The sequence below is a fragment of the Mustela nigripes genome, chromosome 5 (genome assembly GCF_022355385.1).
Source record: "Mustela nigripes isolate SB6536 chromosome 5, MUSNIG.SB6536, whole genome shotgun sequence".
In the NCBI taxonomy this organism is placed as follows: domain Eukaryota; kingdom Metazoa; phylum Chordata; class Mammalia; order Carnivora; family Mustelidae; genus Mustela; species Mustela nigripes.
The window spans coordinates 48,792,847-48,818,742 of NC_081561.1; the positions used below are offsets into that span (position 1 = coordinate 48,792,847).

General features: G+C 36.2%; 1 protein-coding gene across 1 annotated transcript in view; it reads left to right on the forward strand.

Moving 5' to 3' along the window:
- HMGCLL1 (3-hydroxy-3-methylglutaryl-CoA lyase like 1) overlaps positions 1–25,896 on the forward strand; it is a 196,124-nt gene that overhangs the window by 78,333 nt on the left and 91,895 nt on the right. The window contains exons 4-6 of the mRNA XM_059400225.1: positions 2,821–2,969; positions 17,859–17,922; positions 21,553–21,741. Of these exons, the coding sequence (XP_059256208.1) occupies positions 2,821–2,969; positions 17,859–17,922; positions 21,553–21,741 (402 nt within the window). The remainder of the gene's footprint in view (positions 1–2,820; positions 2,970–17,858; positions 17,923–21,552; positions 21,742–25,896) is intronic.

Consider the following 25,896-nt stretch of genomic DNA (forward strand, 5'->3'; position numbering starts at 1 on the left):
TTTTAATTTGAATCTCCCTGATGGCTAGTGATGATGAACATTTTTTCATGTGTCTGATAGCCATTTGTATGTCTTGATTGGAGAAGTGTCTGTTCATATCTTCTTCCCATTTTTTTTTAATTTTGATATAATTTTTTATTTTTTATAAACATATATTTTTATCCCCAGGGGTACAGGTCTGTGAATCACCAGGTTTACACACTTCACAGCACTCACCAAAGCACATACCCTCCCCAATGTCCATAATCCCACCCCCTTCTCCCATGCCCCCTCCCCCCAGCAACCCTCAGTTTGTTTTGTGAGATTAAGAGTCACTTATGGTTTGTCTCCCTCCCAATCCCATCTTCTTTCATTTATTCTTCTCCTACCCACTTAAGCCCCCATGTTGCAACACCACTTCCTCATATCAGGGAGATCATATGATAGTTGTCTTTCTCCGCCTGACTTATTTTGCTAAGCATGATACGCTCTAGTTCCATCCATGTTGTCGCAAATGGCAAGATTTCATTTCTTTTGATGGCTGCATAGTATTCCATTGTGTATATATACCACATCTTCTTGATCCATTCATCTGTTGATGGACATCTAGGTTCTTTCCATAGTTTGGCTATTGTGGACATTGCTGCTATAAACATTCGAGTACACGTGCCCCTTTGGATCACTACGTTTGTATCTTTAGGGTAAATACCCAATAGTGCAATTGCTGGGTCATAGGGCAGTTCTATTTTCAACATTTTGAGGAACCTCCATGCTGTTTTCCAGAGAGGTTGCACCAGCTTGCATTCCCACCAACAGTGGAGGAGGGTTCCCCTTTCTCCGCATCCTCGGCAGCATCTGTCATTTCCTGACTTGTTGATTTTAGCCATTCTGACTGGTGTGAGGTGATATCGCATTGTGGTTTTGATTTGTATTTCCCTGATGCCGAGTGATATGGAGCACTTTTTCATGTGTCTGTTGGCCATCTGGATGTCTTCTTTGCAGAAATGTCTGTTCATGTCCTCTGCCCATTTCTTGATTGGATTCTTTGATCTTTGGGTGTTGAGTTTGCTAAGTTCTTTATAGATTCTGGACACTAGTCCTTTATCTGATATGTCGTTTGCAAATATCTTCTCCCATTCTGTCAGTTGTCTTTTGATTTTGTTAACTGTTTCCTTTGCTGTGCAAAAGCTTTTGATCTTGATGATATCCCAATAGTTCATTTTTGCCCTTGCTTCCCTTGCCTTTGGCATTGTTCCTAGGAAGATGTTGCTGTGGCTGAGGTCGAAGAGGTTGTTGCCTGTGTTCTCCTCAAGGATTTTGATGGATTCCTTTCGCACATTGAGGTCCTTCATCCATTTTGAGTCTATTTTCATGTGTGGTGTAAGGAAATGGTCCAATTTCATTTTTCTGCATGTGGCTGTCCAATTTTCCCAGCACCATTTATTGAAGAGGCTGTCTTTTTTCCATTGGACATTCTTTGCTGCTTTGTCGAAGATTAGTTGATCATAGAGTTGAGAGTCTATTTCTGGGCTCTCTATTCTGTTCCATTGATCTATGTGTCTGTTTTTGTGCCAGTACCATGCTGTCTTGATGATGACAGCTTTGTAATAGAGCTTGAAGTCTGGGATTGTGATGCCACCAACGTTGGCTTTCTTTTTCAATATCCCTTTAGCTATTCGAGGTCTTTTCTGGTTCCATATAAATTTTAGCATTATTTGTTCCATTTCTTTGAAAAAGATGGATGGTACTTTGATAGGAATTGCATTAAATGTGTAGATTGCTTTAGGTAGCATAGACATTTTCACAATATTTCTTCTTCCAATCCAGGAGCATGGAACATTTTTCCATGTCTTTGTGTCTTCCTCAATTTCTTTCATGAGTACTTTATAGTTTCCTGAGTATAGATTCTGTGCCTCTTTGGTTAGGTTTATTCCTAGGTATCTTATGGTTTTGGGTGCAATTGTAAATGGGATTGACTCCTTAATTTCTCTTTCTTCTGTCTTGCTGTTGGTGTAGAGAAATGCAACTGATTTCTGTGCATTGATTTTATATCCTGACACTTTACTGAATTCCTGTATAAGTTCTAGCAGTTTTGGAGTGGAGTCTTTTGGGTTTTCCACATATAGTATCATATCATCTGCGAAGAGTGATAATTTGACTTCTTCTTTGCCGATTTGGATGCCTTTAATTTCCTTTTGTTGTCTGATTGCTGAGGCTAGGACCTCTAGTACTATGTTGAATAGCAGTGGTGATAATGGACATCCCTGCTGTGTTCCTGAGACTGGCAAGAGGATTAAGACATTAAACACACAAGAGTATGGTTGTGGCAGTCAAGGTATGAAACAACAGAAGCTAAATTAAGAGACAGGAAGAAAATTTCGGGCAAAGTCTAAATGATGAATTGGAAAAACATTTTTCCCTTTGGTTATCGGAAGATAAGAACAGAAAGCATTTACTATTCCCTAGTTTAATAATTGGTCTCAAAAGAATGTTTCCCATAGATATGAAAATGTTTTATTGGGGTGCTAGTATTTTTCCATAATTACAGTTAAGATATTTCTGAAGCCTACACATAATTTAGGAAAGGTAAAATTGGAACTTCATCACTGTGTTTTTTGTGCCTCAGATTTATGTTACGGTTCAGAGAGTTCTTGTGTTATCATCAAATATTTTTAAATTTGGAAAGAGCGTATGTGGCAGGATGAGCAGACTCTAATTTTAAATTCCAAGGCAAATGTTAAAGAACACAAGTATGCCTTTACTGAGTAGATAATATTTCTTCTACTGCTTATCATGTACATTTCTGAAATTACTAGCTTTTGCCTTTAAATTCTTTTTCAGGTTGCTGCTGGAGCCACTGAGATATCAGTTTTTGGTGCTGCATCTGAATCCTTTAGCAAGAAGAATATCAACTGTTCTATTGAAGAAAGTATGCAGAAGTTTGAGGAGGTTGTTAAGTCTGCAAGGCACATGAATATTCCAGTGCGAGGGTATTTATGAAATTCCACAAATGCTATTTAGTTAATATCTATCATGTAAACTCATTTATGAGCCATGAAGACATCATTGTACATAATATATGCAGGGTATCTTTTGTGCCTTGTATGATTGCGGCCATCACTGTGTAGTGATACGTCTTGTGCATGTCACTTAATTATTAGTGTCCAGCTTTGAAGTGTATAATGCAGCTAAGATCAGAGGCACACTTCTTATTGCAAAGCTGACATTGCCTGCAAACCTGACGTTGTTACTCATTTTATTAATACCCAAATGCACCCCTCTCTTCATCTCCGCCTACCGTGGGTTGATAAATTTGTGTAAACTCATAGTAGCATTTGGGAAGGAATTACCTAATGTGGTTTCCACAGCTTTAACATTTTTTTAAGGAACCATGATTTTCTTCAAATATTACTTTATGCAGAGCTTCAATAGAGTATGTAAAACATGAAATTGAGCCTTTGAGCTGCCCTGAGAAATTCAGCCTGTCCTTTCCCCACTCAACCCCCCCCTTAACAGCCGACTTCCCTGTTGTCTCTCTGTGACCCGAAAGCAAAGGCAAATGGGGAAGAAGGAGAGAGAGACCTGTTTTGGTTCTTGCCTTTTTCCAGAACCAGCAGTTGCAGCATAGACTGCAAAGAGGCTCAACCCCCAAGCCTATGCTCTGTGGAGTGTATAATAAATTACTGGTTACTTAGGGAAGCATTTGTTTCTAAGACATTAGCTAATTTTCTCCTGGTTTTTATGAGTATTGAGGTATGATAATCATGATATTAACAAATTAAAATGCAGAGCACTTGTAAAAGAAGCCTGAGGGGCTGTTATTGGATTTAGATGCAGGTTTACCTCCTCTGGTTGAAGTGAGCAAAATTCAGAGTGGCAAGGGAAGGTTCAGTGGTTAATGAAAAGGCAAGCGGACCTAATTTTGAGTGGCGGTACCAGAAGAGGGTTAGAAGTCACTCAAAGTCATTTGGCAAGCAAATAGAGTTAGAATACATCACAGGGAACGGTCTTGTTGGTTGCCTTACTTTTGTTACTTTCTTTTTCTTCTCTCCATAGTAATAGTTTCCAGCATGAGTTTTCAAAGATGTGGATTTTTTTTCTAAGAGTTTATTTATTTATTTGACAGAGACCACAAGTAGGCAGAGAGGCAGGCAGAGAGAGGAGGAAGCAGGCTCCCCGCTGAGCAGAGAGCCCGACTCGGGACTTGATCCCACGGTCCTGGGATTACGACCCGAGCTGAAGACAGAGGCTTTAGCCCATTGAGCCACCCAGGTGCCCCTAAAATTGTTTCTGTTATTGAAATATATACATATCATGCATATACAAGAAAAATTTAAAAACATTTAAAACACATTTAAAAAATGTGTTTCCATAGACAGAAAATAAAGGATGTGTGATTTTAAAGCAAAAGTGAATAACCACAATCAAAAAGAAGAAATGTACTGTCATTTTCTAAATTCAAACATACAGAAGTTGTTTGTCTCTTTCCTTTGAAAGAAAGGGAAAAAGAAGACACCATTCTATTTTAATGTGATTCAATGTGGAGTGTATGTTTTACAGTGAAGTCTTCCTTATTGGAAAGTTGAAAACAATTCATAAAAGTAAACTGTGTGCAGCACTTCAAGCAGGAAGTTTGCTACTTTAAAATGGCAAGGTTTTTTTTAATGTTAAAAGATGGATGTAAACATCAATTGTATAGGGGCGCCTGGGTGGCTCAGTGGGTTAAAGCCTCTGCCTTCAGCTCAGGTCATGATCCCAGGGTCCTGGGATCGAGCCCCGCATGGGGCTCTCTGCTCAGCAGGGAGCCTGCTTCCTCCTTCTCTCTCTCTGCCTGCCTCTCAGCCTACTTGTAATCTGACTGTCAAATAAATAAATGAAATCTTAAAAAAAATCAATTGTATATTATATTTTATTATCTTAGTTTTTCTCTTTTGAGGTAGAATAGGTAATGTATTAAAGCTAATAGAAACCCTAAATTCTCTCGAATACTGATTGTTGAGCAATTAATAATAGTGTCCCATCAGCAAAGAGAGTCCTAACCATGCTACAGCTTAAAAACCTCGCCAGGCTTTGATAAGAGGAGCACAGAGTGCAAGATAGATACAAAATGACCCATGGTCCAATGCAGTTTGCAGAGTACATTGGAGACGGGCTGGAGAGCTACACAATAGACCGGTGTATGTTTGTCAATGCAGATTTTGTTCCGTGGAAGCACAACTCGTAGACTTTCTGAAACACTGTTCATTTTCAGAAAGATACCTTTCAGTACATGAGTTTGCTCTTTGCTCAGTTGAGAATTATCTTCCTCCTCCCCAAAACTTTTATAGAGTTTAAATTAGATTTTATTTTTACTGGCAATCGAGATTCTAGATACTCATTATGAAGAGTCATAGGTCATTAGTAATCATTTAAGAAAGAGTCATGCTCAACCAGTTGAAACTGAAGTAGACGCTTCAGCATGTCTTCTATGGCAACATGGCAACAGCTGCATCAACATGTACTTGATCACCATCCAGAAAATTCATGCCATCAGCTGTCAGATTTAAAGGCCATAAGGCAGCACACATTTTATAAATGCTCAGTAAAACCATTTAAATTTTTATGAAAATAGTTAACTTTCATATGGTCTAAATAGCAGCTTTTATTAAAGTTATGGGGGTTTTGTTGGATTCCCCATGTCCCCCCCCCCAACACACACATATACACATGCTTGTGTACACATATTTTATATACGCTTAGGACTTCACATAACATCTGGGATACATTGGGAAAACATACCATGCCAAATCATTGACATAAAAAGCAAAGTCAGCTAACTGCCGCTGAATATACATTATATATGAATGGACAATGAAATATCTACATTTTAGACTTCAATTTTTGCTGTGTAATTCATATGACATATATTTAAAATATGTAGGTTATTTTTCTATTATCTAAATTTTTAAAAAGTAAAAAAGGCAAAGAAAAATAGAAATCTATGAGAAATGTAATCATTTTCTCTATTTTTATCAGTGCATTTGTTGAAATAATTATCTCTTGGTTTGTCAAGATCCTTTCAAAATTGAAATGCATCAAGATATGAAGGTAGTATTCTAATATATCAGACATTTAGTTTTATTCCTTTTTGTCTGAGTATCAACTTAACCTTAAATGAAGTCATTAGAATCACATGCTCTCTCTCTCTCTGAGAATATTAATTTAAAAAAGGAAACTATCACTAAGGAGCCATTATTAATTTTACTATTAAAATGCTTAGAAATTATAAATTCACAAGGTCAGCAGTAGTACACAACAAAGAAAAGCTTTTTACATAACATTTTAAGCCACTCCTTTAAAATCATTTAAAATGAGTTGACTCAGGATTACTCAAAGCCTGAACCTACTGAAAGTTGAAAGAAGTATATTTGTAACAATTTCCTAGAAGTCAAACAAAATTATCCATCCATTGTTAAAAAAAAAACACTGCAAAATGCAAAAAACATTTTTTTAATTAACATATAATGTATTATTTGTTTCAGGGGTATGGGTCTGTGATTCATCAGTCTTACACAATTCCCTGAACTCACCATAGCACATACCCTCCCCAGTATCCATCACCCAGACTCCCCATCCCTTCCATCCAGCTCCACTCCAGCAACCTTCAGTTTATTTCCTGAGATTGAGTCTCTTATTGTTTGTCTCCCTCTCTGGTTTCGTCTTGCTTCACTTTTCCCTCCCTTCCCCTATGATCCTCTGTCTTGTTTCTCAAATTTCATATTAGTGAGATCATATAATCTTTCTCTAGTTGACTTACTTCACTTAGCATAAAAACCTCTACTTCCATCCATGTCATTGCAAATGGCAAAATTTTGTGTTTTTTTTTTTGATGGCTGGATAATATTCCATTATATAAATACACCATATCTTCTTTATTCAGTCATCTGTTGATGGACATCTAGGTTCTTTCTGTAGTTTGGCTATTGTGCACATTGCTGCTATAAACATTGGGGTGTACATGCCCCTTCGGATTACATTTGTTATCTTTAGGGTGAATACACAGTAGTGCAATTGCTGAGATGTAGGGTAGCTCTTTCTTCAACTTTTTGAGGAACCTCCATTCTGTTTTCCAGAGGGACTGCACCAGTTTGCATTCCCACCAACAGTGTAGGAGGGTTCCCCTTTCTCCACATCTTCGCCAACACCTGTTGTTTCCTGACTTGTTGATTTCAGCCGTTCTGACTGGTGTGAGGTGGTATCTCATTGACATTTTGATTTGTATTTCCCTGATGCTGAGTGATGTTGAGCAGTTCTTCATGTGTCCGTTGACCATTTGGATGTCTTCTTGCAGAAATGTCTGTTCATGTCTTCTGCCCATTTCTTTTTTTTTTTTTTAAGATTTTATTTATTTATTTGACAGAGATCACAAGTAGGCAATGAGGCAAGCAGAGAGAGAGAGAGAGGAGGAAACAGGCTCCCTGCTGCGCAGAGAGCCCAATGCGGGACTCGATCCCAGGTCCCTGAGATCATGACCTGAGCCGAAGGCAGCGGCTTAACCCACTGAGCCACCCAGGCGCCCCTCTGCCCATTTCTCGATTGGATTATTTGTTCTTTGGGTGTTGAGTTTGTTAAGTTCTTTATAGATTTTGGATACTAGCCCTTTATCTGATATGTCATTTGCAAATATCTTCTCCCATTCTGTCAGTTGTCTTTTGGTTTTTTTGACTATTTCCTTTGCTGTGCAAACCCTCTTCATCTTGATGAAGTCCCAGTAGTTATTTTTGCCCTTGTTTCCCTTGCTTTTAGTGATATTTCTAGGAAGAAGTTGCTGTAGCTGAGGTCAAAGAGGTTGATGCCTGTTTTCTCAAGGATTTTGATGGACTCCTGTCTCACGTTGAGGTCTTTCATTCATTTTGAGCCTATTTTTGTGGGTGGAATAAGGAAATGGTCAAGATTTATTCTTCTTCATTTGGCTGTCCAATTTTCCCTATGCCACATGTTGAAGAGACTGTATTTTTTCCATTGGGCATTTTTTCCTTGCTTTGTTGAAGATTAGTTGACCATGGAGTTGAGAGTCCATTTCTGGGCTCTCTATTCTGTTCCAGATATCTGTTTTTGTTCCAGTACCATACCATCCTGATGATGACAACTTTGTAATAGAGCTTGAAGACTGGAATTGTGATGCCACCAGCTTTGGTTTTCTTTTCCAACATTCCTCTGGCTATTTGGGGTCTTTTCTGTTTCCATATAAATTTTAGGATTATTTGTTCCATTTCTTTGAAAAAAGTTGGTGGTATTTTGATAGGGATGGCATTAAATGTGTAGATTTCTTTAGGTAGCATAGACATTTTTACAATAGTCTTCCAATTCATGAGCATGGGACATTGTTTCCATTTCTTTGTGTCTTCCTCAATTTCTTTCATGAATATTATATAATTTTCTGAGTATAGGTTCTTTGCCTCCTTGGTCAGATTTATTCCTAGGTATCTTCTGGTTTGGGGTGCAATTGTAAATGGAATCAACTCCTTAATTTCTCTTCTGTCTTGTCGGTGTATAGAAATACAACAGATTTCTGTGCATTGATTTTATATCCTGACATGTACTGAATTCCTGTATGAGTTCTAGCAGTTTTGGAGTGGAGTCTTTTGGGTTTTCTACATAAAGTATCATATTATCTGCAAAGAGTGAGGGTTTGACTTCTTCTTTGCTGATTTGGATGCCTTTTATTTATTTGTTGTTGTTGCTGTTGTCTGATTGCTGAGGCTAGGACTTCTAGTACTTGTTGAATAGCAGTGGTGATAGTGGACAGCCCTGTGGTGTTCCTGACCTTAGGGGAAAAGCTCTCAGTTTTTCTCCATTGATAATGATAGTTGCTGTAGGTTTTTCCATAGATGGCTTTGATGATATTGAGGTATGTACCCTCTATCCTACACTGTGAAGAGTTTTGATCAAGAAAGAATGCTGTACTTTGTCAAATGCTTTTTCTGCATCTATTGAGAGTATCATATGGTTCTTGTTCTTTCTTTTATTAATGTATTATATCACATTGATTGATTAGCAGATGTGAACCAACCTTGCAGCCCTGGAATAAATCCTACTTTGTTGTGGTGAATAATCGTTTTAATGTACTTTTGGATCCTGTTGGCTAGTATTTTGGTGAAAATTTTTTCATCCATGTACATTTGAGATACTGGTCTATAATTCTCCTTTTTGATGGGGTCTTTGTCTGGTTTTGGAATCAAAGTAATGCTGACTTCATAAAATGAGTTTGGAAGTTTTCCTTCCATTTCAATTTTTTGGAACCATTTCAGGAGAATAGGTATTAATTCTTTAAAAGTTTGATAGAATTTACCTGGGAAGCCATCTGGCCCTGGGTTTTTGTTTTTTAGGAGATTTTAGATTACTGCTTCAATTTCCTTATTTGTTATGGGTCTATTCAGGTTTTCTCTTTCTTCCTGGTTCAGTTTTGGTAGTTTACACATCTCTAAGAATGTATCTATTTTTTCCAGATAGTGTCTAATTGCTGGCATATAGTTGCTCATAATATGTTCTTATAATTGTTTGTATTTCTTTGGTGTAGGTTTACAATGCAAAAAATATTTAACTGTGAATTATAAGTCCTGAAATTCCTAATTCTGTAGAAAAAAGGTACAAAACAATGAGAATAAGGAGTAAAAGATGAATTAGTCATTAAGCTAATATAGATAACTACACATAACTTTTAGATACAGAAAAACAAAAAGCAGTTTTAGGATATGATTAGTGTTTTACTTTTTAAATTAGTGTTTTTGTTTTCTTTGGGTAAATAGCCATTAGCAGAATGACTGGATGGTATGGAATTACTATTTTTAATTTTTTGAGGAATCTCCACTTTGTTTTCCACAGTGCCTGCCAGTTTATATTCCCACCAGCAATGCACAAGTATTCCAATCTTTCCACCTCAGTGCTAACACTTGCTAATTTTTTTTAATCTTTTTGATAACTAGCTATTTTGAAAGGTGTGAGGTGATATCTTGTGGTATGATTTACATTTCCCTGATGATAATGTTGAGAATCTTTCCATGTGTCCCTTGGCCATCTGTATGTCTTCTTTGGAAAAAATCTATTAAGGTTCTTTGCCCACTTTTTAATTGGATTATAGTTTTTTGATATTGATTTGCATAAGTTCTTTATATATTTTAGATATGAGCTCCTTATTGGTTATATCATTTGCAGATATTCTTCCCCATTTGGTAGGTTGCCTTTTCATTTTGTTGATGGTCTTCTTCACTATGCAAAGGCTTTTTATAGTCTGAATATATATATCTTTTTGCTTTTGTTTTCCTAGAGAGCATAATTTTTGCATCTTTGATCTACTGTCACCCTCACCACTTACTTTCTCCTCAGCCAGGACCAATAAAAATCAAATCTGGCTTAAACCTTCTGAGTAAGATTGTATTACGTATATCAGTGACCAGTTTTTTTGATGAAACACCAATGATATTAGACAATTCTTGTACTTAATTGTTTTTTTGACTCATTGTCTAGCTCTGTATAATTTCTAACCCTTAGAATGGCAATCTTTCTGTCATGAAGTAAGGGCATAGCCCTACCCCTGAAGGTGGTCAGTTTTCCCTGGTTTTCCTTTTGAGAGATAATTTATAACACCCATATTCAAGAATTTGCAGACTGCTTGTTTGTTAGCCAAACCATTTAGGTCATTTTGCCCATATTATATTTCTCACTCCTCCTCTCTCTGATACGACATGTCATTACCGATCTCTATCCTGAGCCTGAAGGTACTAGCAATATTATTGAGCATGACAGTGAGTGTCCTTATTTAAGTCTCAATTTTTTAAACACACAGTGACTGACAGCATTTGTCATGACTGATATAGCAGATACTTTCCATTGGATGATCTGCCCTAATGGAATTCACTTGAAGATGTGGCACCATCTTCTAAGTGGATAGTTTATTAGTCAGGTTCCTTTCCAACCTCTGCTAAACTGAGGGCTTTGTGTTGGCCTGGAAGAAAAATGAGAAGAGCAAGTCAAAGCATCATTTACCAAAACATGGTACATAAAACTCTAAAAATGAGACATCTGTTAAAGCTATTTTGTGTCATGCATATGGTTTGAGGGTTTATACTTTATTTTTTTTTTTAACCTTTCATATTATTCTGGCACTGCTGTGAATCAGAATAACACATAGCTGGCAATAGTTAATACATGTAAGCTGTGTTGGTACAGTCATGTCTAAACAGCCTTCATCTAGAGTCTTTGAGGAAAGAATGTATTTTTTCATTTCTCATGAAGTTAGCATTTGAGAGCCAAAAGAGCATCTTAGCAGAATTGCTCCTTGAGGCCAAGGGACAGCATTTATTTCTTATTATCTTCTACAGTGTTAACTGTTTGACAAACTATCACAACCCTCTTTTGGTTAGTTTATTAATGATGGAATGCTATTTTGAATTGTTTATTGATGGATGTATTTGGCATGACTGCATCAAAACAGCTTTCACATTTAAATGTCTTAATTATGTTTAATTGACATCACATGTCATCTCCTTGCTCTTGGCATTGCTTTTCTCTTCTGAGGATAGCAGTGGTTGATTATTTCCATTCAAAGTCTTTGCACCATTTATTCCAAGCCTTTCCTCATCGTTTTGACCAGAATGGTGAAAGGATGTAGGATAATTGTGGGAAGGTAGGCTTAGGTAAGGCCTCACTGTAGGTACTTTTTCGTGACTGAGTTTCACCAGGAAACATTGGCAAAGACTTGAATGCCTCCGTTTCTCTTTTATCATGATTTTGCACAATACTGATAATAGGCCTTAACAAGCACAAATAAAAATAAAACAACTTACATTTCTATCCACAGAGTTTATTGTAACACTATGCTTTTATTTTTAACACAATGAGCTTCAGTATGGTTGGCAAATCCTTTATTATTTTGTCATCGTATATAGTATTTAAAATATCCTTCTAAGTCTGAACTCATAAATATATGCTATCTTTTCTGGCTACAGGATTTAGAAATTTAATAACCTATAGGATGGGCGCCTGGGTAGCTCAGTGGATTAAAACCTCTGCCTTGGGCTCAGGTCATGATCCCGGGGTCCTGGGATCGAGCCCCGCATTGGGCTCTCTGCTTAGCAGGGAGCCTGCTTCCCTTCCTCTCTCTCTGCCTGCTTCTCTGCCTACTTGTGATCTCTGTCTGTCAAATAAATAAATAAATAAATAAATCTTAAAAAAAAAAACAACCTATAGGAGGTTATATATTTAGAGAAAAGGTTAGGAATTGCTTAGAAAATTGTTCATGGGATTGGGAGAGAACAAACCATAAGTGACTCTTAATCTCACAAAACAAACTGAGGGTTGCTGGGGGGAGGGGGTTTGGGAGAAGGGGGTGGGTTTATGGACATTGGGGAGGGTATGTGCTTTGGTGAGTGCTGTGAAGTGTGTAAACCTGGTGATTCACAGACCTGTACCCCTGGGGATAAAAATATATGTTTATAAAAAATAAAAAATTAAAAAAAATAAAAATAAAATAATGATAAAACTTTCAAAAAAAAAAAAAGAAAGAAAATTGTTCAAATGATGAAAATGGTACCTTAACACATTTGTGGATTAATTCATTCAAGAAATATTATATGTTTTATATAATGCACTGTCTGGTGATACTGTATGGAAATGAAAATTAAAAAGTAGCTGACTTTAGAAGAGTTTCAAGCAGACTAGAAAACAATATAGAGAGAATAATTATTGTCCAAAAAAGGCAAATACATTAAGAGACATACAGACAAATCTTATTCAAGTTTTAAGTAATAGTATATTAAATTTCTGTGGGGTAATTTGGAGAAATTTAATGCAGAAGGTGTCAGTAAAATGAAGTCATTAAAGATTAGGTAAATTTATGAAAGCATAATGAGAAATGATGGCCTTTTCAGGTGGGACAGGTAATCTACAAAGAACAAAGATACAGTGAAGAGAAATCTCAAGAAATGTTTAGGTGACAGGAAAAAGTTTACTTTCACTGGAATGGGAGTTTTTGAAGCTGTGTAACTGCAGAGAAATAGAAAGTTAAGTTGAAGTTTCAAAAATTGTGGAACTTGAATACCAGGTTTATTTGGTAGACAATGGCAAGCCACTTAAAGATTTTCAAAGTATAAAACTATATAAACAGATCTATGCTGTGTCATATTATTTTGTCAATAGACATTGGTGTACAAATGAGTGATGTGAGACCAGATGCAAGGAAAGCACTTAGGAAATGTTTGCAGCTGTCCTGGAGAAGATATTCAGGGACTGTTCTGTATACTTGGGCTGGCGCTGGCAGATGTCCTGTGCTACAGAGGTTGGAAAGGAAGAACCAGCCAACCCAGGTTATTGAATATGTTCTCAAAGATGACCTTTAAGTGATCTGGCAGTACAATTTCTGAAAACAACTGTATCATTATTATTTTCTTTAATGGCAAATGCAGGGGAAACAGAAATGAGCCCGATTTTGGATATACTGAGCTTAATATATTATGTAAATATGTCAGGAAATCAATTCATAATGTTCATGAGATTTGTAGTTGTTCCTTGGGTTATCTATCTGTGTAACGATGAAAGACAGTAACTGTGGGGGACTGAGTTGATGTTCTCTAGAGACTCCCTTTTTTATTCCCATTACAAACAAATATAACAACTTCTAAAACATATAGCCAAACTCAGAAAAGAAAGTCCTCAGATTTTATTAAAGTGTGGTAAACATGCAGGTTGATGCCACTAGCACATGGGGTATCTATTTCAGATATAATCCCTAGTGTCCTAAAAATGGGATTTTAATGTCTATATGGGGAAAAGACAGGTATTCTACTAAAATATTGATTTCAAAGTGATTATTCTTAGAGCTGGGAATCACCTTTTTGTGAATGCAAAATCAGTAGAACTTGCGATGCATTCTGGAAACCCAAATTAAGAAATTCAGGTGGAAATTTGTCCAAGAACTAATAAAGTCCACAGGGCAAGGGCCAAAGGAAGTCAGATCTTGTTTATAGGGACATTTGAATAAGTAAAGACTCTCATGGAACTCCTACTGAAACTAAATCACCATGAAAAGACACAGTGAAAGTTACAAATCCCATGATGATATGAAGTATACCCTAAGGAAAAAAAAAGTAAAAAAAAATCAGGAAAACTTTAACAGAAAAGATGGAAATAGAACAATTAGAATAGAAGATTATAAAAGGAAAGGAAAAGGAAGAACATAAAAGAACAGATCTTTATTTTTAAAAAAATGAAGCTTTTACATAAAGTAAAAAAAATAAAAAATAAAAAAAATAAAAGTTCTGACACTCTCATGGTAAAATGTAGAATATTAGATCTAAACAGAGAATCCTAAAGATAGAGAAAAAATTACTATAAAATTGCTATAAAGGCATTACCTTTAGATAGCAAAATTTTCATCAGCAAAACAGAGACAGAGATAGTGAAATATGTTCAAATTGTAGAATAACTTAACCTAAAATTTTATACCTAGTCAAACTATTATACATTAATGAAGGGGAAATAAAATAATTTGCTGACAAAATGGTCTGCAAAACTCGAACACTGGTGGAAAAAAAAAAAAAAAAAACAACAAAACTAAAGGACATTAAGCCAGAAGTAAGAAACTGGATAAAAAAAGAAATGGAGAGGTTGTAGTTTAGAGCTTCAGAGTAGAAATGATTTGTGATAGGTCTCTGAGAAAGTAACAGATAATTGAAAATAGATCAGAGGTTCCATGGTGTAGTAGTGGGGAAATTCTTGAGACAAGCTCTCAAAACTCTGTATTATCCCGCTTTTTTTTTTAATACAAGGAAATCAGTCAGGCCATCCAGGGGAGGTAATATTGCTAAAGGGTCAGTGGTTTTCAATTTTGACAAAATAATGGAGCTTTATAGATGGTTTTGAAATACTAGTGGTTGAATTTCCTCTCCTAAGTTTGTGATTTAATTGTTTTGGGGTGTATCCTAACCATCAAGGTTTTGTTTTTTAAGCTCCCAGGTGATGGGTGCAGGCAAGTTCGTGAGCCCTTCTAATAGATTGCTAGAGAAGAGCAGAAATCTAGATGTCGACTCTAGCCACTAGTCAAAGCAGATGATGTAGACTATTTTTTTTTTTTAAGATTTTATTTATTTATTTGACAGAGAGAGAGATCACAAGTAGGCAGAGAGGCAGGCAGAGAGAGAGAGAGAGGAGGAAGCAGGCTCCCTGCTGAGCAGAGAGCCTGATGCGGGACTCGATCCCAGGACCCTGAGATCATGACCTGAGCCGAAGGCAGCGGCTTAACCCACCGAGCCACCCAGGCGCCCAATGTAGACTATTTTTGTCATGGTAGAGACTATCTCATACTCATGAAAGTATTTCATTTATTACCATCAGTAAACTTTTTCTATAAAGGACCAGACAGTAATATTTTAGGATTTTGTGGGTCAGATAATCTATGTGCAACTAATTACCTCTGCTCTTACAGTGCAGAAATAGCCATGGCTAATAGGTAAACAGACCGGCATGGCATTGTTCCAATAAAATTTTACTTGCAGGGGCGCCTGGGTGGCTCAGTGGGTTAAAACCTCTGCCTTCAGCTCAGACCATGATCCCAGGGTCCTGGGATTGAGCCCCACATGGGACTCTCTGCTCTGCGGGGAGCCTGCTTCCTCCTCCTCTCTCTCTCTGCCTGCTTGTGATCTCTGTCAAATAAATAAATAAAATCTTTAAAAATTTTTTACTTGCAGAAGACTAATGACCAGGATTTGGGCTGTGGGTCTTAGTTGTCAAGCTCTGCTTATATAATATTAAAATAAATTAATGAACATAGTCGAGAACCATCACATTTGTTTTGGAGAAAGTAGCCCCATTTATGAATAGGTTAAGGGAGTGTTCACTTGCAAGGATGGAAAAGAATATATGAAGGTGAAATGCAGTGGCATATGAAGACCCAGGCAAACCTGGGAAGGAATCATAGGGAAAACTTTAATGAATAAAAATGCATGTGGCCAACTTAGTTACAGCACAAAGGAGGTAGCTATGGCCAGATAAGTTGAGAATGCAGGGGAGGTTAGCTTGCTTCTATTGTTTTGTACTTGTGTTTTCTTTTTTTTTTTTCTTTTCTTTTTTCTTTTCTACTTAAAGGGATGGCATGTAAATGCATGGCTTGGATTTTCTATTTAATCACATTTAGATATTTTGGGTTTAGAGTAAAAGTGATTATACACACATGTAGAAAATGCATATTAAAAGGGATGGGGTGGGGGATGGGTTAGCCCATTGATGGATATTAAGGAGGGCAAGTGTTGCATGGAGCACTGGGTGTTAAATGCAAATAGTCGTGGAACACTACATCAAAAACTAACGTTGTACTGTATGGTGACTAACATAACATTAAAAAAAATTAAAAGAAAATATTTACTTATCTGTAATCATTGTATCTGAATTGAAAATGTTTGTTCTTTTTCAACCTTAGCTCCCTTTCCCAAGGGTTAGGTTTCTGTAACATTTTCTTTCTACTAGTCTTGATTAAATTTATACAGATTATTCAAACAAGATTCAATTATAGTAATTATTAGGACAGAAAAATTGATTTCCTTTCCAACATAACTTTCAAATTTTAATTGAATTAACCACTGTATTCCTTCTCTGTTCTTATTAATGCTTACTGATTTAGTAAATTGTGTATTTGTTTGAATCACAAAACACAACTTTTATTCATAATTTAATACTTTTGAAATTAGATTATATCTTTGGAATTAATGGGTATGGATTGAATCATTTTTTCCTCCAAAATCTGTTATGAAATTCATAGTGTTTCTTACAATGGACAGCATCTTAGAAGTGTGGAAATAATGGTCTTAGAGTTTATCTTCTTTTTGCCTGCACCTTTCCTCTGGCAGCCACTTCCAGCGTTCTCAAAGAGTTAACATTTCTGGAAAACTACTCTGATCCTGTCACGACATTACCTAATAATTTTGAGTAATCTCAAAGTTCAGACTTCTTGGCATGGCATTCAAGGGCCTTATTATCTAAAGCTTGTTATATTCTGGCTCAGAAAATGGCATCTCCAGCCTCATTTCCTACCACCCCCTCTCACTCATGTGAATTGCTTCACCCCTGACAATCAAACACATGATGCATGATTTTAATACAAGCATTGTAAAATCTCTGAGGAAAGTTTAATAAAATGGGATTGGTGTTGAGCTGAAAATAGCTAAAACAGGCTTTTCTAAAGCTTAATACTTTAAGATGGAAAAGTATCATTATCATTTCAGGAAAGGCTTGACTTTTTATATTAAATTGTTGAAGAAGATTATTGAATATCTTTATTTGTAGTTTTTTAAACGTAGACTAGAAACTCTTCTGTTTGGAATGATTTAGGTATACCCACGGGAGATAAACAAGATGAACTTTGAGGTTGTGGCCAGGTTTAGGAGTTTTGGTGTGATTAATGACTGTATCTAAATGAGGCCAAAATATCCAGATGGGAGTAAAGAGAAATTCAGTTAGTCATCTACATGCTATCTCTCTCTGATTCCAAAGACCCGGATATTTAACAGTTGAATGTTTATCCTTACTTAAATAAAACTATGTAATTCAGTGATATTTTCATTCATACATGAATGTTCATATATTGCTATAGTATAAATAACTCCACAAGATAAACACCTTTTATCTTATTCCCATCTGCCATCAAATAACATGTATCAAATTGTGATTACTAGATGAAAATGTGAGTTAAATTGAAAATGTTCCAAAATTCTTTGTTTGTTATAAGAATAATAATGAACTACTGTAAAATACATTTTGATGACTTTTGAGCTATTTCTTAATTTTTATAAAATGAAAATTAGGAAATGACTTATCCATCATCTATATATTTATATGGTTCTGTATTTTAGGTATGTATCCTGTGCCCTGGGTTGTCCGTATGAAGGAACCATCACACCACAAAAAGTGACAGAAGTAAGATACTCCTGGTTTTCTGGTTCTTGGTAAAATGATATATATATATTTTTAAAAGTGGACTGTTTTCCTTGCTGTGTGTTGATCTGCACAACAAAGTTTAAGGAGAACCATGGGATGGAAGACAAGTTTGATTACTTAACTAAGAGTTTGATTCTAACACTTAAGATGGTTATATTGGGGACAATTCTTCAAAGTTAAATAACATTTGAATCTTATGATTTGGGTGCTCACAGGTGAAGGAATAAAAATACCTGTATCATTTTTCCATGGGTAGAACTCAGTGGCCTTTCTACATTTCACCAGAATGTCAGGACAGTTTATGCACACACAGATGACCTTCACTCTGGTTGCTCGGGTGGGCTCCCTTTCTTTTTGTCCTGCATGCTTCAGCTCTTGGATCAGAGTATACACTGCTTTTGGGTACACTGCTTTGTTCCTTTGAGATCTGATAGCTCTTTCTGCTGAGATTCAAGTTGCTTTTATTAGAGAGCAATTTTGTAGCAATAGATTATAATCATTAAAGACCTGCTTATTTTTTTTTAAGATTTTATTTATTTATTTGACAAGCAGAGATCACAAGTAGGCAGAGAGGCAGGCAGAGAGAGAGAGGGGAGGAAACAGGCTCCCTGCCGAGCAGAGAGCCCGATGCCGGGCTCCATCCCAGGACCCTGGGATTGTGACTGGAGCCAAAGGCAGAGGCTTTAACCCACTGAGCCACCCAGGGTCCCCAAAGACCTGCTTGTTGAAGTTCATTTTCTACTTCCTGTTCTACTTATTGATACCAAGGAATACAAAATACTCAGTCTTTGAGACTATATTAAGCTCTCAGAAACTTGTATATGAACTATTCTAATGTGTCCCTGCTGTTAAGGCTGTTATTTTCATATATTTTGTAATGTGGTACCAAAGTAGTGAAGATAACATTGTTAGAAAACCAGAATTTAGGCAGACAAACATTCAATTTGGCTAAAGCCATTCCTCCTTTGTGCTTTCATTTGAACTTTTGAAATGTACTGCAGATTTTTTTTTCAATGAGTGCTGTCCCACAGTCTGTTTTTTTTAAGCAAGACCTTTGCACACCATGGCAGGTACTATAAAATTAAAAAAAAAAAAAAAGCTTCAGTGTCATAGTCCTTCACATGCATGGGACCCTTCCAAGACTTGGTTATTAATTTGCATTCACAATTACTTATTTTTTTCTTAAAACTTCAAAAATGGTCTAACTTCAGACTCCACAAGCACTAGGATCCCACTCTACCTGTACATCAAGACCCTTGCTTTTCTGCCTTTTGCCTGGTGGAATCCATGGACGGACCACACCCACATACTCTCCATGCCTGCACCAGAATGCCTGAGGAATTGCTGAGAAGAATCATGTAACAGGCAGACTGGAGGCATTAGGTGTTGATGGCCAGCTCTCATAAATGAGCGTTCTGTGCTTTTCTATTACATTTTGTGGCCACTCACTCTCTTACTCCCTGCAGTCACCATTACAAACTGTTCACTCTGTCCAAGCTTCTAGTTCTCCTCATTTACTTCCTCCTCCCTATATACTTAACTGCTTAGAATCTTTCCTGTTGTTGACTCCTGAACACGTTCTAGTCTCTTCTGCCTGAAAGCTTCCTTTCTTAATGAAGCATCTGCATGTAGTTATTGGCGACCTATTTCTTATTCTTCTACATTTAAACTTCTTCAAAGGGCTGTCTACACTGCTGGTGTTTATTTCCTCAGGTGCCACCAGCTCTTCCTCATCCTCCAAGGTGACTTTTAGACCATTCACTTCACTGAAATCCCTCTTTGTAAGACCGCTGCTTAGCACTTGGGTTAAAAAAATAATGCAAGATTATATTTAGTACTCATCTTGACATCTTGGCAGGATTAGGGACTACTTATCATTTGTCCTTGAGGACACCCTTGTATTCCTTAAAGTCCCTTGATACCACACTTAGGGTTTTTCCCCAACTGTGATTAGGTTTCCTCTTTTGAAATGTCATTGTCCTTTACTGGGCCATTAAAAAATTCCAGCATTTAATAGGCAGTAGGGAAGACTGAGAATTATGCCTTTTTTTTTTTTTTTTTAATTCAAGTTTCCATCCAATAGTAGTCTCCTGCTTGGACTAGGGAGCCCTTCTGAGTCCCCTCTAACCTGTTTTTGATATTGTTGATAGTGCCTTTCTGAAAGATTAATATTGCCCCTACCACCACTACCTCAGTAGTCTTTTGTAGCTTTCTGTTGATCTTATGATAGAATCCTCAACCCAAATTCTTAGCTTGGCTGGTTTGCAAGGCTCTGCCTGGTTTGCCCTCAGCCTACCTCACCAGATTCATGTAGCTTCGTTTTTGCTTTCTTGCCACGCCTGCCCTTTGTATTTTTTTCCTATCGGGAATGCCCCTTGCATTTTCCATTTCAACTGTCTGAAACGTGTTTCGTGTCATGAAACATTCTTGTTGTGCCCTTCTTCTCACCCTCTTCAACAAGTTAACGCTTATTTTATCTTAAGCTCTCACTCAGGCCCATCCTACTTGATAGATGGGGGTCAATTTCCTTTGCTACATGCTCTTAGAATCCTGTTTCTTTGCTCCAGAACTCTTATTTTACTTGTTTTTACACATTCTTGAGTGTAATTGATTAAGTTCAATCCTGAATTGACTCCAGGCTCCACAACAGCATAACCCATCTCAACATCCATATGCTTATTATATCTCAGCACCTAGCCAAGTGCCTGTCATAAAATGGGCACTGAAGAAATCCATAATAATGAGTTACAGTATTTTGTACATGTGCCAGATATTGTACAAAATGATTTTTATAGATCCTCATTTCATTTTCATAACCAACATGTCCTTATTAATGTCATTGTTAATATAATTTTTAAAAAATTAATAAGACTTAGAAAATATGCTAATAAGAGTATTTGTGGTGTCTGTTTTACATAAGAGACACTAAGGCTTAAAGAGGTCAGTCTTCCACCAGTATCACATGACTAGCATGCTTCACCCCTGAGATGTAAATCCAGGCTTGTCGGACTCCAGAATGCCAGTCTTTGTTCACACACCATGCTGCCTTTTTGCAAATTTGTATTGCCCTTTACAGTGACATTAGTTACACAGTGTAGAGGGAACTTGCAGTTTACCTTGCACACGTGCATCCATTTATGAGCCAGAAGAATTAAGTTAGAAATATTAAGTGATGCTACCAATCACAAAACTACTTACTGACAGAGCGGGAACTAGGATTGGTATCTCTTGATCTCTACTTTAAGGCCTTGAGAAATACAACTTCCAAAGTAAATTTGTAATGCTTCTGCTTTGATTAAAGTGTTGCGAACGTAAGGTTCCTGTATTTGAAATTGTAGCTTATAATTTCACAACCAAACTCTGTAGATAGTTAGGATTCTAAGGCAAACTTGGATGTTAGAAAAATAGAGTAATGTCTTTAAAACTTTTATATAATGCTTTGGATTTAATAAATGAGAAAAGGACCAGAAAACTAAAATAAATGTTTCCTATGGATATGTAACTGATATCAGTTGTGACTTTTACTTCTGGATGATGTTTGCTAAGGAATAACAGGGCTTGAGTCTTTCCATTTCCATTGTTTTACGAGCTCCTCCCTTTTCCCAACAGGTGTCTAAGAGACTGTATGGCATGGGCTGTTATGAGATCTCTCTGGGAGACACCATTGGAGTGGGAACTCCAGGAAGCATGAAGAGAATGTTGGAGAGCGTCATGAAAGAAATCCCACCTAGTGCTCTTGCTGTCCACTGCCATGACACATATGGACAAGCCTTAGCAAATATCCTCACGGCCCTTCAGGTATTTTGTGTTATTTGTGTGTACATGTAAAATGGGTATCCTTACTTATAAACATTAAGAGCTTTAGTGGGATAATATTTATAAATTGCTACGAATAGAGTGATCAAACGGTGTCTGCCACCTGACAAGCACTCAGGAAATATCTCTACACATTTCTTTTTTAGGGCAATGATGTCTCCTATTACTGTCAATTTGATGTGATAAAATCTGTTCTTTTTTACTGAAGGGTAATCGACATACAGTATCAGTTTTAGGTAAAACATAGTAATTCAATAATCATATAAATGTAATGATCACCACAGCAAGTGTAGTTACTCTCTGTCACCATACAAACCTACAATAATATTGACTATGTTCTACATGCTTTTCGTGCTTATAACTGTTTTTATAACTGGAAGTTTGTACTTCTTAATACCGTTCATCTATTTCACACATTCCCCCTACCTTCCCCCCTTCAGGTAACCAAGAGTTTGTTCTCTGTATTTATGAGTCTATTTCTTCTTTTTCTTTGCTTGTTTGTTTGGGTTTTTAGATTCCACATATAAGAGAAATCATATACTATTTGTATTTTCCTGTCTGGCTTGTTTGCTGACCTATATTATTATACATGAAATATATGACTTTTCTATCTGGTTAATTTGCAACATTCATGTTGGTATAAATGGCAAGATTGCATTCCGTTTTGTGGCTGAGTCACTCTGCATTGTGAATGTATGTACTGCACCTTCTTTATCCTTTCGTCTGTTCATGGACACATAAATTTCTTGCATGTCTTGGTTATTATAAATAATGCTGCCGTAAAGCAGATAGGGATATATAGCTCTTTAGATTCATGTTTTTGTTTTCTTCAGGCAAATGTCCAGAAGTTGAAATACTGGGTTGTATGGCATTTCTATTCTTAATTTTTTGAGGAAATTCCACACCGTTCTCCACAGTGGCTGCATCAGTTTACATTTCCACCGACGGTGCACGAGGATTGCTTTTTCTCCACATCCTCAACTAGCACTCATTATTTCTCGTCTCTTTGATACTAGCCATTCTGACAGGAGTGAGCCAGTATCTCATTTGTGGTTGTGGTTTGTATTTCTCTGATGATTACGCATACTGAGTATCTTATCATGTGTCTGTTGACCATCTGTATGTCTTCTTAAAAAAAAAAAATCTATTCAGATTCTCTTCCTATTTGTAATTAGATTTTTTTTTTTTGGTGTTAAAATGTGTAAATTCTTAATATATTTGGGATGTTAATCCCCTTATCAAATGCTTCAGTTGCAAATATCTCCTCCAACTCAGTAGGATGCTTTTTTGTTTCATTGTTTCCTTCACTGTGACAAAGCTTTTGACATTGGTGTAGTCCCAATAGTTTAATTTTGCTTTTGTTTGCTGTGCCTGAGGAGACAAGTATAGAGAAATATTGCTAAGGCCAGGGTCTAAGAGATTACTGCCTGCATTTTATATTAAAAATTTTATGGTGTCAGGTCTCATATTCATGTTTTTAATCCAATTTGAGTTTATTTGTGTATATGGTGTAAAATAGTGGTCCAGTTTCATTCTTTTGCATGTGCCTGTTCAGCTCTCCCACACCATTTATTAAACAGATGGTCTTTTCCCTATTGGAAAAAACTTCTTTTGTATATTCTGATGTCCTCTGTCATAGATGAATTAATAAAATGATTGGTTTATTTTTGGACTGTCTGTCTTGTTCTTTTGATCTAATTTTTGATGTGTCTAATACTAGTTTAATTACTTAAGCTTTATAGTATACTTTGGAATCTGGGATTGTGATGCCTCCAGCTTTGTTCTTCTTTCTCAAGATTGCTTGACGGTTTAGGGTGTTATGTTGTTCCTTATAAATGTTAGCATTGTTTGTTGTAGTCAAGAGAAAAATGCTGTTGGTATTTTGATATGGATTGCATTGAATCTTTAGATTATTACCAGTTGTATGAGCTTTTTAATGATACTAATTCTTCTAATCCATAACCATGATATAGCTTTCCACTTCTTTTTGCCATCTTCAATTTTTTTATAATTAGAATCTTACAGATTTCAAACTGTAATGTCTTTTCCTGCTTGGTTAAATTTATTCCTAGGCATTTTGTTCTTCTTGATGCAATTGTAAATGGGATTGCTTACTTTCTTTTTCTTTTTTTTTTTAAGATTTTATTTATTTATTTGACAGAGAGAGAGAGATCACAAGTAGACAGAGAGGCAGGCAGAGAAAGAGGAGGAAGCAGGCTCCCTGCTGAGCAGAGAGCCTGATGTGGGGCTCGATCCCATGACCCTGAGATCATGACCCGAGCTGAACACAGATGCTTTAAAAGCGTCTGAGCCACCCAGGCGCCCCAACTTACTTCATTTTTCTTTCTTCTACTTTGTTATTATGGTATAGAAATGCAACAGAATTTTTTCTTTATCAATTTTCCATCTTGAAACATTACTTTATTTTGTAACACTAACAGCATTTTGGATGTAGTCTTTAGGGTCTTATATGTAGTAACATGTCATTTACAAATAGTGACAGGTTTACTTCTTCCATAATAATCTAGATTTTTTTTTTTTTTGTCTGATTGCCAAAGCTAAGATTTTTAGTACTATGTTGAATAAAACTGGCAAGATTGGATATCCTTGTCTCACTCCTGATCTTAACAGAAAAGTGTTCCAATTTTTACCATCGAATATGATATTAGCTGTGGGTTTGTCATATTTGGCCTTCAATATATAGAGGAATGTAACCTTTAAACCCAGTTTTTTGAGAGTTTTTATTGAGTCATGGTGAATTTCATCAAGTGCTTTATTTGCATCTATTGAGATGATAATAAGATTTTTATGCTTCATTATGTTAATATGATAAATCTTGTATATTGATTTTTGGATATTGAAACATCCTTGCTTCCCTGGAATAAATCCCACTTGATTATGGTGAATGATTGTTAATGTATTATTGATTTGGTTTGATAATACTTTGTTGAGGATTTTGCATCTATGTTCATCAGAGACATTAGCCTGTAATTTTCTTTTTTAATAGTATTTTTAACTTTTGGGTTTTTTGTTTTTTTTTTTGGTATCAGGTATGTTAAGTGGTTTTGTAGAATATTGGTATCAGGTAATGTTAAGTGGTTTTGTAGAATAAATTAGGGAGCTTTCCTTCTTCTTTAATTTTTTTGTGCTAGTTTAGGAAGGATAGATATTAGCTCTTCTTTCTATGTATGGTAGAATTATCCTAGGAAGCCATCTGGTTCTAGACTTTTGTTTGTTGGGAATTTTTTGATTACTGATTCAATTTCATGGATAGTAATCAGTCTTTCAGATTTCCTATTTTCCTTTTTCAGTATAAGAAGAGTATATATTTCTAGGAATTTATTCATTTCTTTTACAATGTCCAAATGAGGGTGTTTAATTTTTCATAGTAGTCTCATAATTCTTCGTATTTCTGTGGTGTTGGTTATTTACCCTCTTTCATTTCTGATTTTATTTATTTGTGTCCCCTCTCTTTTCTTGATGAATCTGGCTGTCTATTTTGCCTACTTTTTCAAAGACCCTAATCTTAATTTTGATTAACTTTTCAATTGTATTTTTAGTCTCTATTTCATTTATTTCACTCTGATTTTTATTATTTCCTTCTGCTAACTTTGGGCTTTGTTCTTTTTCTAGTTTGTTTAGGCATAATATTAGATCGTGGTTTTTCTGAGATTTTTGTTGTTTCTTGAGATAGGCCCTTTCTTTCTAAACTTTTCTCTTAGAACTGCTTTTGGGGGTGCCTGACTGACTCAGTCATGAAACGTCTGCCTTCAGCTCAGGTCATGATCCCAGGGTCCTGGGATGGAGACCCAAAGTGGACTCCTGGCTTGGTGGGAAGCCTTCTTCTCCTTCTCCCACTCCTCCTGCTTATGTTGCCTCTCTCACTGTCTCTCTGTTAAATAAATAAATAAAATCTTTAAAAAAAAGAAAAGAAAAGAAAAGATGTGCTTTTGCTATGTCCCAAAGATTTTGATACAATGTGTTTCTGTTTTCATTTGTCCCATGTAATTTTAGATTTGCTCTTTGATTTCTTTGGAGACCCACTGAATGTTCACTAGCATGTTGTTTGGCATCCACTTGTTTGTTTGTTTCTTTTTCTTTCTGTAATTTATTTCCAGTTTCATTTTTGGAAAAGAT